At 54.9% G+C, this 13,217-nt stretch overlaps 1 protein-coding gene across 4 annotated transcripts in view; it reads right to left on the reverse strand.

Annotated features, from left to right (window-relative positions):
• The window catches only part of LOC128756565 (receptor-type tyrosine-protein phosphatase mu-like), a 28,785-nt gene extending 15,622 nt beyond the window's left edge, over nt 1–13,163 (reverse strand). For all 4 annotated transcript variants that reach the window (XM_053861196.1, XM_053861200.1, XM_053861198.1 and 1 more), the window contains exons 1-15: nt 12,665–13,163; nt 9,741–9,839; nt 8,729–8,893; nt 8,550–8,659; nt 7,473–7,551; nt 6,895–7,010; nt 6,654–6,828; nt 6,464–6,576; nt 5,066–5,246; nt 3,809–3,959; nt 3,583–3,740; nt 3,418–3,527; nt 3,139–3,340; nt 2,979–3,081; nt 2,101–2,282 (exon numbers count right to left, since the gene is read on the reverse strand). In XM_053861196.1, coding sequence (XP_053717171.1) covers nt 2,101–2,282; nt 2,979–3,081; nt 3,139–3,340; nt 3,418–3,527; nt 3,583–3,740; nt 3,809–3,959; nt 5,066–5,246; nt 6,464–6,576; nt 6,654–6,828; nt 6,895–7,010; nt 7,473–7,551; nt 8,550–8,659; nt 8,729–8,893; nt 9,741–9,839; nt 12,665–12,743 — 2,023 coding nt within the window. In that variant the 5' untranslated portion in view covers nt 12,744–13,163. The remainder of the gene's footprint in view (nt 1–2,100; nt 2,283–2,978; nt 3,082–3,138; nt 3,341–3,417; nt 3,528–3,582; nt 3,741–3,808; nt 3,960–5,065; nt 5,247–6,463; nt 6,577–6,653; nt 6,829–6,894; nt 7,011–7,472; nt 7,552–8,549; nt 8,660–8,728; nt 8,894–9,740; nt 9,840–12,664) is intronic.
• Nucleotides 13,164–13,217: the final 54 nt, after the last annotated feature.

The following is a 13,217-nucleotide window of genomic DNA, read 5'->3' on the forward strand; positions in this document are numbered from 1 at the left end:
GACAGGTCTGATGCAGGGAGACAGGTCTGACGCAGGGAGACAGGTCTGATGCAGGGAGACAGGTCTGACACAGGGAGACAGGTCTGATGCAGGGAGACAGGTCTGATGCAGGGAGACAGGTCTGACACAGGGAGACAGGTCTGATGCAGGGAGACAGGTCTGACACAGGGAGACAGGTCTGATGCAGGGAGACAGGTCTGACACAGGGAGACAGGTCTGATGCAGGGAGACAGGTCTGATGCAGGGAGACAGGTCTGACACAGGGAGACAGGTCTGACGCAGGGAGACAGGTCTGATGCAGGGAGACAGGTCTGACACACGGAGACAGGTCTGACGCAGGGAGACAGGTCTGACACAGGGAGACAGGTCTGACACACGGAGACAGGTCTGACGCAGGGAGACAGGTCTGACGCAGGGAGACAGGTCTGACACAGGGAGACAGGTCTGACACAGGGAGACAGGTCTGACGCAGGGAGACAGGTCTGACACACGGAGACAGGTCTGATGCAGGGAGACAGGTCTGACACACGGAGACAGGTCTGATGCAGGGAGACAGGTCTGATGCAGGGAGACAGGTCTGACACAGGGAGACAGGTCTGATGCAGGGAGACAGGTCTGACGCAGGGAGACAGGTCTGATGCAGGGAGACAGGTCTGACACAGGGAGACAGGTCTGATGCAGGGAGACAGGTCTGATGCAGGGAGACAGGTCTGACACAGGGAGACAGGTCTGATGCAGGGAGACAGGTCTGACACAGGGAGACAGGTCTGATGCAGGGAGACAGGTCTGATGCAGGGAGACAGGTCTGACACAGGGAGACAGGTCTGACGCAGGGAGACAGGTCTGATGCAGGGAGACAGGTCTGACACACGGAGACAGGTCTGATGCAGGGAGACAGGTCTGAGACAGGTCTGACACAGGGAGACAGGTCTGACACAGGGAGACAGGTCTGACACAGGGAGACAGGTCTGATGCAGGGAGACAGGTCTGATGCAGGGAGACAGGTCTGACGCAGGGAGACAGGTCTGCTGCAGGGAGACAGGTCTGACACAGGGAGACAGGTCTGATGCAGGGAGACAGGTCTGACGCAGGGAGACAGGTCTGACACACGGAGACAGGTCTGACACAGGGAGACAGGTCTGATGCAGGGAGACAGGTCTGACACAGGGAGACAGGTCTGATGCAGGGAGACAGGTCTGATGCAGGGAGACAGGTCTGACACAGGGAGACAGGTCTGACGCAGGGAGACAGGTCTGATGCAGGGAGACAGGTCTGACACACGGAGACAGGTCTGATGCAGGGAGACAGGTCTGAGACAGGTCTGACACAGGGAGACAGGTCTGACACAGGGAGACAGGTCTGAGACAGGTCTGATGCAGGGAGACAGGTCTGACGCAGGGAGACAGGTCTGACACAGGGAGACAGGTCTGACGCAGGGAGACAGGTCTGATGCAGGGAGACAGGTCTGACGCAGGGAGACAGGTCTGACGCAGGGAGACAGGTCTGCTGCAGGGAGACAGGTCTGACACAGGGAGACAGGTCTGATGCAGGGAGACAGGTCTGACGCAGGGAGACAGGTCTGACGCAGGGAGACAGGTCTGCTGCAGGGAGACAGGTCTGACGCAGGGAGACAGGTCTGATGCAGGGAGACAGGTCTGACACACGGAGACAGGTCTGATGCAGGGAGACAGGTCTGAGACAGGTCTGACACAGGGAGACAGGTCTGACACAGGGAGACAGGTCTGAGACAGGTCTGACACAGGGAGACAGGTCTGACGCAGGGAGACAGGTCTGATGCAGGGAGACAGGTCTGATGCAGGGAGACAGGTCTGATGCAGGGAGACAGGTCTGAGACAGGTCTGACACAGGGAGACAGGTCTGATGCAGGGAGACAGGTCTGACGCAGGGAGACAGGTCTGCTGCAGGGAGACAGGTCTGACACAGGGAGACAGGTCTGATGCAGGGAGACAGGTCTGACGCAGGGAGACAGGTCTGCTGCAGGGAGACAGGTCTGACACAGGGAGACAGGTCTGACACAGGGAGACAAGTCTGATGCAGGGAGACAGTTGAGGGCATTTATCAATGCTGAGAATGACTCACCCACACAGAAAGGTTGAGGGACTCGCAGCTGGCTCATGGGCAGCTCGGCAGTGAAGTAGTACTGGGAGTTTAGCAGCGATGCGTTTTGGAAGTGGACTGGCACTGGATAACAGCGCAGGATTTCTGCTGCACCTCTCGCCTGCCTGCGGGGGCGCTCTTCCTCCACCACCACCTGGTACTGACTAGATGGGAGTCATGGATGATCATCCTCACCGTCACCTTCATCATCATCATCACCTTCATCATCATCATCATCATCATCACATCATCATCTTCATCATCATCATCTTCATCATCACCGTCATCTTCATCACCATCATCTTCATCATCATCACCATCTTCTTCATCATCATCATCTTCATCACCATCATCATCATCATCACCATCATCATCTTCATCATCATCATCTTCATCACCATCATCCTCATCATCTTCATCACCATCTTCATCATCATCATCTTCATCACCATCATCATCATCTTCATCACATCATCATCATCATCAACACCTTCCTCACTGTCATCATCATCATCATCACCATCATCATCTTCATCATCATCACCATCATCCTCATCATCCTCATCACCATCTTCATCACCCTCATGTGCTCCCACTGTCTCCCTGCAGGAGCCACGGTTGGTGACAGCCTTTGTTCCTTGCGTCTCTCCTCCCCCTCACTTGTCTCTGTGTCGCACCAACGGCTTCTCTTCACCCTTGTTTGTCTAACAGTGATCAGATTACAGCGACGTTGCCTGCAGCGACTGGTTTCACGCTGAAATCCCAAGATGTGAGGGGAAGAGAGGAGCAGCATCTTCTCCATCTCCCCAGCCTTCGTGTCGATTAAGACAGCGGGCGTCATGTGCGCCGCAGCGCCTCACCTGACCGGGGCTCCTCTGCTCTTGGCTGGTCTCAGGAGAACAGTGACCGACGTCTCCGTCTGGTTGAGCGGCGGCTCGTGCTCGTACGAGGGCATCAGTGGAGCTGCAAACACGAGCTCCTTCAGACGGGCTGAAGCTGGCCTTCGGACACTCTCCGTACCTGAGATCTTGGTGGTGAACTGGGAGGCCGCCGGGGGCCCAAACCCTTTGACGGTCGAGGCTCTTATTGCGAAGGAGTAGGTGGAGCCGGGGAGGAGGCCGCCGAACAAGTGGCTCGTCTCATTGGCCATTTTGATCACGCGTCCGCTCTGATTGGCCAGATCAAATTCCGTGTCGAAGGAGCTGAGGGCCTTGAAAGAGATCTGCGGAAGGTGAGGAGCCACACTCTGAGTCAAGCCTCCGCCTCGGCTGGGGCCACGTCCACAGGCACATCTTTCACCTCATACTGCCGGATGGTGCCGTACTTCTGCAGCGGCTCGGACCAGCTCAGGCCAATCTGCTGCTCGTAGCTGCTGCCCAGGACGGACTCCAGCGGCACCGGCCCGGGAACTGAGGGACGCAGGGTCAGCGGGAGGGCGGCAGAGCAGAAGCGCACGTCTCCTACCGTCTTCGTCCGTGGTCACCAGCAGCTCCTCGCTCTCCTTCTGGCCCTCCGGGTTCCTCAGCAGCAGCCTCAGGCTGGTGTTGGTGAAGGGAGGAAGGTTCCGGATGGTGTGGCGAGGGCTCCGGCCGTGGAGCACCGGCTCCTCCCTCAGCAACGGCCTGCGCAGGGGGCGGCGGGGTGAGCTCCCGGGGGGCGTGGGTGGGGGGCACCTCCCTGACCTTCTTACCTGGCGGCCCCTGCTGGCGTGTAGCTGAACTGCACGCTGAGGTTGAAGGTGTGACATCGAGTCACGTTGTAGCCAAAGGGCTCCCACTGAAGCGTCACCTCTTTGGACTGAGTGTCCACCACCTGGAGGTGTCGAGGACCGTGCAGGGGTTCTGACACGCACAAGAGCAGACAGCCGTTAGACACCAGTGTCAGTGAACGCCTCATCAAGTGTCAGTGAACACTTCAGTGAGTGTCAGTGAACGCCTCACGAGTGTCAGTGAACGCCTCATCAAGTGTCAGTGAACACTTCAGTGAGTGTCAGTGAACGCCTCACGAGTGTCAGTGAACGCCTCACGAGTGTCAGTGAACACCTCATCAAGTGTCAGTGAACGCCTCACGAGTGTCAGTGAACGCCTCACGAGTGTCAGTGAACACCTCATCAAGTGTCAGTGAACGCCTCACGAGTGTCAGTGAACACCTCAGTGAGTGTCAGTGAACGCCTCACAAGTGTCAGTGAACGCCTCACAAGTGTCAGTGAACGCCTCACGAGTGTCAGTGAACACTTCAGTGAGTGTCAGTGAACGCCTCACGAGTGTCTGTGAACACTTCAGTGAGTGTCAGTGAACGCCTCACGAGTGTCTGTGAACACTTCAGTGAGTGTCAGTGAACGCCTCACGAGTGTCAGTGAACACTTCAGTGAGTGTCAGTGAACGCCTCACGAGTGTCTGTGAAAGCCTCAGTGAGTGTCAGTGAACGCCTCACGAGTGTCAGTGAACGCCTCACGAGTGTCAGGAGACGCTCCGGTCTGTGACGATGTTGTGGTTGACAACCGGAGCATAAAAGATTTGAGGTGGAAAAACAGAAAGAATTAAATATTCATGTTTTTCACAAGAGCAGCGCAGACACCAACACACTTTAATGGATGTTAAAGACACACAGCGACACAAAGGCACACGCACACAAACAAGTGAAGAAATGGAAAGTGAGTTGAAGTGTGTCCGGACACGAGCGCGCGCGTGTGTGTGTGTGTTTGTGAGGAGAGACATGGCCTGCCACCGCAGCAATGAAGCAGTCAGTCACCCGCAGAGACGCCTCCGTCAGAGATAAGTCGCAAACCTTGTCGCGCTCCTCCATTATTAAACACACACACACACACACACACGCTCTATAATTCAGGACAATAAATAAATGACATGAGGAAAATGTTCAGTGTCGTTCAAGTGTGAATCATCTCCACGCCACAACCGTCGATCACATTTGATCAACACACACATACCGGCACACTTGGTTCTGGCCCTCAGCGGGGGCCCCGGCTCCCCTGTCCCTCCGTCCAGCGGGCGAGTCAGCAGCACACTGATCTGGTACTCGGTGTCAGGGTCCAGGTGACCCACCTTGTGAGTGGCTTTGTCCACCGGCGTCATGTCGATCAACATTCCAGCCATCGTTCGGTACTCCACCTGCAAGTGACATGAGGCAGGTGAGGCCATGTTGGGCTCCACCCCCGACCTCTGCCATCTTCATCATCTTCTTCATCATGTAATCATCATCATCATCGTCACCATCATCATCACCATCATCTTCATCATCACCATCATCATCATCATCATCATCATCATCATCTTCATCACCGTCATCATCATCATCATCATCTTCATCATCACCATCATCACCATCATCTTCATCACCATCATCATCATCGTCACCATCATCATCACCATCATCTTCATCACAATCATCATCATCGTCACCATCATCTTCATCATCATCATCGTCATCTTCTTCATCATCGTCACCATCATCATCATCATCACCATCATCATCATCACCATCATCTTCATCGCCATCATCATCATCGTCACCATCATCATCACCATCATCATCATCGTCACCATCATCATCACATCATCATCATCGTCACCATCATCTTCATGATCATCATCGTCATCTTCTTCATCATCATCGTCACCATCATTATCATCATCACCATCATCACCATCATCCTCATCTTCATCATCATCTTCATCATCACCATCATCATCATCATCACCATCATCACCATCATCTTCATCATCATCATCATCATCGTCACCATCATCATCACCATCATCTTCATCACCATCATCATCACCATCATCCTCATCTTCATCATCATCTTCATCATCACCATCATCATCTTCATCATCACCATCATCATCATCGCCATCATCATCATCGTCACCATCATCACCATCATCCTCATCTTCATCATCATCTTCATCATCTTCATCATCACCATCATCACCATCATCCTCATCTTCATCATCACCATCATCACCATCATCTTCATCACCATCATCATCATCATCGTCACCATCATCATCACCATCATCACCATCATCTTCATCACATCATCATCGTCACCATCATCATCACCATCATCACCATCATCTTCATCACCATCATCATCACCATCATCCTCATCTTCATCATCATCTTCATCATCACCATCATCATCATCGCCATCATCATCATCGTCACCATCATCACCATCATCCTCATCTTCATCATCATCTTCATCATCACCATCATCATCTTCATCACCATCATCATCATCATCGTCACCATCATCATCACCATCATCACCATCATCTTCATCACCATCATCATCATCGTCACCATGAAGGGAGCACATCACCTCTCGCTCGACGATCGGACCGTCACCATTGATGGAGTTGGCGTTTAACTGGATCCACAGGTAGGTGGCGCCAACAGCCATCAGCTGTGGAGGTGCAATTGGCACTGGAGGCTCTAGAAGGAAGGAGGCCAAAAATGAACTTTGACCTTGATGACATCACAAACGTGCTGTGACTGACAGCAGAACTCACGTTTGACCGTCAGCTCAGCATAGGAAGACACGCCCACTCCTCGCTCCGATTGGCCGATACAGCGAAACTTGCCCGAGTCGTTCTTGGTGGCGTTTTTCACATCAAAAGTGGCAACGTAGCGCCGTGAATTGACCGGCTTGGTCTCCGTGAGCGGGGCGTACTGCCCCCCCATGCCCTGGGGAGCGGGCAGCAGCAGTGTTAGGAGGAATCACCGGCCTGCTGCCTCACCAGCTGCCATTACCTGCAGGTGGAGCTGCAGGTGGCCTTGTGGCCGTCCGCTGACTGTGCACTGAAATGTTGCCTTCTGTCCGGCGTTCACTTCCACACCTTTGATATGCAGAAAGTGAGGGCTTCCACCTGGAAACACACACTCACACACGTTTGTATCGCTGTCCCTGTGAGGACCTCTCCTGGCCATCGCCCTTCCCCCGGCCTCTCGCCCTGAAGACATGACTCACCGGGACTGAACCAGGACTCTGGACCGGACTGGGACCCAGTTAGGATCACTGTCTGTCAGTGAGGTGTTAAGCCTACTGACCTTGTGAGGACCAGCCAACATGTCCTCACAAGAAAGCAGCTTGTCAAGACTCGGTCCTCACAAGAAGTCCAGCAACTGTCCTACAGAGTGAGGCCAGTTTGGCCAAGCCTCAGTTTGAGGGTTCACACAGCTGGGTGATTCTAACTGGGCTCCAGTCTGGTTCAGAGTCAAGGTTCACTTCAGCCGAGTGTTTGAGACGGTGAGGGGCTGGGGGAAGGGTGATGGCCGGGAGAGGTCCTCACTAAGAAAGGAAGACAAACGTGCGTGTGTGTGTGTCTTACTGCAGAGGTGTCCCTGCAGTTTCAGCTCTCGAATGGCGAGGATGCCTCTCTGACCGCTGCTGACCGCCTCCAACACCACCTGAGACAAGTCCACAGGACAAACAGGTCAGGTGTTTCCTCACCGCTCCACACAGCTGCAGCTCCTGTCCAGAACCCAGCTGAGCTCCATGGTGGGTGGAGGCCGCGCAGGAGAGCGGCTGAGACTATGGTGCGAGACGCAGGGGAGAAGCCACACCTGCCAGGGCTCGGAGCATCGACACACTCACTCACTCACTCACGCACTCACTCACACACTCACTCACTCACTCTCACACTCACTCACTCTCACACTCACTCTCACTCACTCACGCACTCACTCACTCACTCACGCACTCACTCTCACACTCACTGTCACACTCACACACTCACTCACTCACTCACACACACACTCACACACTCAGTCACTCTCACACTCACTCACTCTCACACACTCACTCACTCTCACTCACTCACACACACACTCACTGTCACACACTCACTCACTCACTCACTCACACACTCAACCACTCACTCACTCTCACACACTCACTCTCACACTCACTGTCACACTCTCACACTCACTCACTCACACACACACTCACTGTCACACTCTCACACTCACTCACGCACGCACTCACTCACTCACTCACTCAACCACTCACTCACTCACTCTCACACTCACTGTCACACTCTCACACTCACTCTCTCACTCACTCACACACTCAACCACTCACTCACTCTCACACACTCACTCTCACACTCACTGTCACACTCTCACACTCACTCACACACTCACTCACTCACACACACACTCACTGTCACACTCTCACACTCACTCACTCACTCACTCACTCACTCACTCATGCACGCACTCACTCACTCACTCACTCAACCACTCACTCACTCACTCTCACACTCACTCACTCACTCACTCTCACACACTCACACTCACTCTCACACTCACTCACTCACTCACACACTCAACCACTCATTCACTCACTCACTCACACAGTCAGACACAAACACCACGGAGCGAAGCCGCCAACTTCCTGACCTCACCTGGTAATGGTTGGGCCAGAATGTGGAGACGGCAAGCTCCACCCCCTTCCAGGTGTCGTAGGTGGGGGCGGACCAGTTGAAGACAGGAAGTCCCAGAGGACCGTTGTTCTCTGTGGAGGCCACACGCACAGGTGAGACAGGCTCAGCGGCAGACAGGCTCCGTGTCAGGGAGACCGCACCTTGGACGTAAACGTTGAGTGTGGCCCCGGGGTCACGACCCCCGGCCTGATACAGCAGGAAACTGATGCAGTGAGTGTCGTTCTCTCGGAGAGGCTGCAGGAGCAGCTGCGCCCGCTGGTCCGGCGCCAGGGCCGACGTGTTGACGTAGAGGAAGGAGGCGGGGCCTGTGACAGGAAGCACAGCAAGACAGGCAGCTCACTTCCCAGCCACCCGTGCACAATACACACACACACACACACACACGGAGGCACTGGGCCGTGTGTGTGTGTGTGTCCCACTTGGGTTCAGGCTGTATTAATAACTGTAAGATGACTGTTATCAGCCCACTGCCAGCTGTAAACACACACACACAAAAGTTTGGTTTCTTTGACGGCTCTGCTGCACGCACGCACGTGTGTGTGTGTGTGTGTGTCAGCAGCTGCACAGTTCAGATTAGATTGAACTTGTACCATTTATAAGAACATTAAATGGAGACTGCAATCACCACACCATCGATGCTGCGCACACGTGTGTGTGTGTGTGTGTGTGTGTGTCAGTGACATGAGGGGGCAACAACTCGGTCTCCGTGTTCTGGCCAAACACAACAGTCCTTTTTCCCTTCCTCCTCCTCCTCCTCCCTCCTCCTCCCTCCTTCTCCTCCTCTTCAACCCCCCTTCTCCTCCTCCTCCCCCCCTCTTCTTCCCTCCTCCCCCTCTCTCTCCTCCTCCTTCTCCTCCAGCCCTCCTTCTCCTCCACTCCTATCCTCCTCTCTGTCCTCAATCAATCACAGTAATCGTCTCCTCCTTGTGTTTCTGTCTCTCACCTGATTGGCTCTGTGATTTAAGAGCGCTGCATTCTCATTCGTCAGCAGTGTAACCTTCCTGAGCTCGTCTCCCACACACACGCACACACACACACACTCACACTCACTATCCGCCGACTCAACAGCAGATGCAGCTGCAGCAGTGGAGGAGCGTCAGGTGGAGCGAGCGCAGACTCTTGAGGAGCCTCAGTGCTGGGGGGGAAACCTACCTGCCGGGGGCCAGGTGCGGCCGTCGCCCCGCTCCCAGTCCCAGTCGTCGTCCGTGGCCTGCAGCAGGCCGCAGTCAGGTGACTCGGTGGTGAGACAGGCTGGAAGACAGCAGGACAAGTTCACCACCAGGTTTCACAGCAACAAATTCACGTCCTCGCGTCGTCCATCTGCCAGAGAAGAAGCCCCCCCCCCACACACACACACACCAGCGTGGCTGCTTAACAAAGTCGTCTCTGTGGACGTGTGGTGTCCTGCTGCAGGTCCCCCCCCCCCCGCTGGGGGGACTTCCTGTCCAGAGGCAGGAGATCGCTCCTGTGTTTGCTACCCAGTAATTATCAGTAATTAGCATAATACTCAAATACACACACACCCAGCGGCTTCCACTGCTGCATTATTCATGTTGAGCCTGAGGCCAGTTAGCTGCTAACGCTAACACTGCATCTGTGTGTGTGTGTGTGTGTGTGTGTGTGTGTTCTGCGTCTAAATGAAGCCCAAACAGATGAATAGATGAGACATGACAGTGGTGATGACACTCACAGCTCCCAGTGACCCCGAGGGGCGTGTGTGTGTGTGAGAGAGCAGAAGTGATAAAGAGAAATGAGAGTGGACACAGAGCAGAGGCGCCATTTAACTGGTGGGAAACACACACACTCAGGTGCACACACACACACACACTTCATTAGATCCGGAGCATGTGCTCAGAGCATCAGCGTGACTGTATGTAGAGGTCCTTGTGGGGACCATTTACCTGGTCAATCTGAGCAACAAAACAGGGCGGTGACTCTAACCGGGTCCCAGTCTGGTCCAGAGTCCTGGCTCAGGTTAGGTTCAGGGGGAGAGGCTGGGGAAAGGGTCATGGCCAGGAGAGGAGGTCCCCACATGGACGGGGAGACAGGCCTGTGTGTGTGTGTGTAACTGCTACAATGGAAGGGGGAAAATCTGCTTCCTGGAGAAGTGTGGCTCTCACACACACTTCCTGCTTCCTTTTCATCCAACCACCATCTGTGTGTGTGTGAGACAGAGAGGAAACACGTCTCTTTCAGCAGCAGATGTTTCATTCTAACGCTGAGATGAGAGCACTTTTGAAACACACACACATAGACGTGCAGCAACGGCTGCGTCCCTGGTTTGGGTGGGAACCTGAGGAAGGTTCCAGACAGCGTCAGGAGACTCTGGACACTGAAGGTCAGCTTCCCGTCTGACCTGCTGCAGCGCCGCGCCGCCCTGATGACAGTGGTTGGAACCCTGTCTATGACATCATCACATTGGACTGCAACAGCAGCCAGTCTGTCGGGGGCTGCGTGCGTGCGTGCGTGTGTGTAGACTCTGACCAACACACACCACACAGAGGTGTCTCCCCGGGGAGTGTTTCTGCTCCCTGTCATCACTCCTGAGCCTGTAGCAACACGGTTTGGTATGTGACATGTGGGGCACACGTCCCTCGCCGGGCGCGTGCTTGCGTGTGTGCGCATCACTGTGCATGTTTGTGTGTCATGTCCTCTGGGTGAGGACCTTTCTGAGTGTTGTGACTCTGCTGGGGGTCACACATGACCTTCAGTTAGCCAGTGGGTGGAGCCAAAGACGTCAACAAGGCGGCGTGCGTGTGCTGTCGCCCGCAGCGCCCTCTCGGTGCTGAAGCTCCAACGCTCCTCATGCTCAGGCTCCAGAGGGACGAAGCAGGAGTTCAGGCCTCACCTGGCAGACCTGACATGTGGAGGCTCCTCTCCGGGGTCATGACTCATCACCGCGCTCCTCTCACTCTCTTTCTGATCAATCCCATCAATAACAGGGATCACTCATGGAGTTTTACAGACAGAAGGTCCAAGTAGGTAAAGTGCTGAGCAGACAGGAAACAGATCTGAACTCAGATTAAAGTGATACACCACTAATCCATGGGTCCACACACACACACCTTCAGGAACAATAATCCTTTGAATATGATCTGGGATTGGGGCCACTACACAAATCTGTCCGACATCTCAGGACCAGGGCTTCACCCACACACACACACACACACACACACACACCTACAAAGTTGCGTCTGACTCCAGCGCCGGTGATGATGTCACCACACTTCACATATGGGCTGTGATCAATGGAAGCAGCAGCTCGGGGTCTCACGGTGCCTTCAGGCGCCTTCTCATCTCACAGTTAAACAACAGCAGCGATAATCCGTCCACTAATCCTCGCCGGGTTTGAGACGCTGCGTCTCAAGACATCTCGCTAATCCCAGAGGCCACAGGGGCCCATCGTCGTGGAGACGGATCAGCATCAGCACCGCCGGCTCCAACAGAACAAACAGTGAAGATCCAGTGTGATGTGGATCAAAGAGATTAGAGGCGCAAAGATTCATTTCAATGAGATAGTGAGGGGTGAGAGGGTGAGGCTGGGAGCTGGGCACAGTGGTGAGAGGGTGAGGATGCTCCAAGGTGGTGAGAGGGTGAACCTGGGGGAGCAGGGTGGGAGAGATGAGGGGGTGAGGCTGGGCAGAGGTACAGGACAAACACGGGTGAGAGGGTGAGGAGACAGAGCGGGGTCGGGAGTCTGGAGTTTGGAAGAAAATGAGTGAGTCCCAGTGGTGAAGGTGGCGAGCCTGCTGAGAGTGGGACGACCGCTGGTTCAACATGGTGGCGCTGTTCCAGGTAAAGTCCCGTGGGTGTCACGGTGTGAGACGGCGCGTCCTAAAAAGCCCGCCGCTGTTGCTGATGTGACATGACGCCCGAACATCCAGAACTCCAGCGACTTCTGTTGCTCCAAACACACTGCCATGAGACCGAGGCAAACTCCAACGCGCGCGCGCGCGCGCACACACACACACACACGCATCACGCCACTCCGGGGTCCAGGGCCGGACCTTTGGCTCCCCTCATCATCGGAGACCGCGCCCGGGGAAGGGGGCTCCCAAGTCTGGACCGGTTCTTACCTCTGAACGGCTCCGCGCCGCCGCGCGCCAGTCCCGGGGAGAGCAGGAGCAGAGGGAGCAGCAAAGTTCCAGCGTCCATGTTCGAGCCTCCGCCGAGGAAGTCGGGGAAGTCGCGCTCTTTCTCTCGGCCCCTTATCCGCCTTTTCTTTCCTCTTTGCGGCTTTTCTGTTTCTTTCCTGTCAGACGAGCGCTCACACGCACGCGCGCTCCCGCTCTGCGATCCCGATTCTTTTCCTCCCTTTCCTGAGGAAGACAGTCTCTGACGTCATAGAGAGAGAGGGAGGGAGGGAGGTGGGGGAGTTTGGAAGGGCTGGGGTGGGGGGTCGGTGATTGGTCGCTCAGGTGGCTGTTGATGCATGTTGAGCAAGTTTGTGGAATCAAAGTCCAAAGAGAAGCAGGAGATCAGACGCCTGGTCCACCTCGTCCCCTCCGGACAGAAGCGCGCGACATCTGGGGCTCAGTCGTCACGTGCACCGCTGAGGGGGGGGGGGGGACACCGAAAAGTTGTCGACCGGAAAAAAGTTCTAATGCCTGTGTGTGTGTGTGTGTGTGT

Source organism: Synchiropus splendidus, chromosome 3, assembly GCF_027744825.2.
Source record: "Synchiropus splendidus isolate RoL2022-P1 chromosome 3, RoL_Sspl_1.0, whole genome shotgun sequence".
NCBI lineage: Eukaryota > Metazoa > Chordata > Actinopteri > Syngnathiformes > Callionymidae > Synchiropus > Synchiropus splendidus.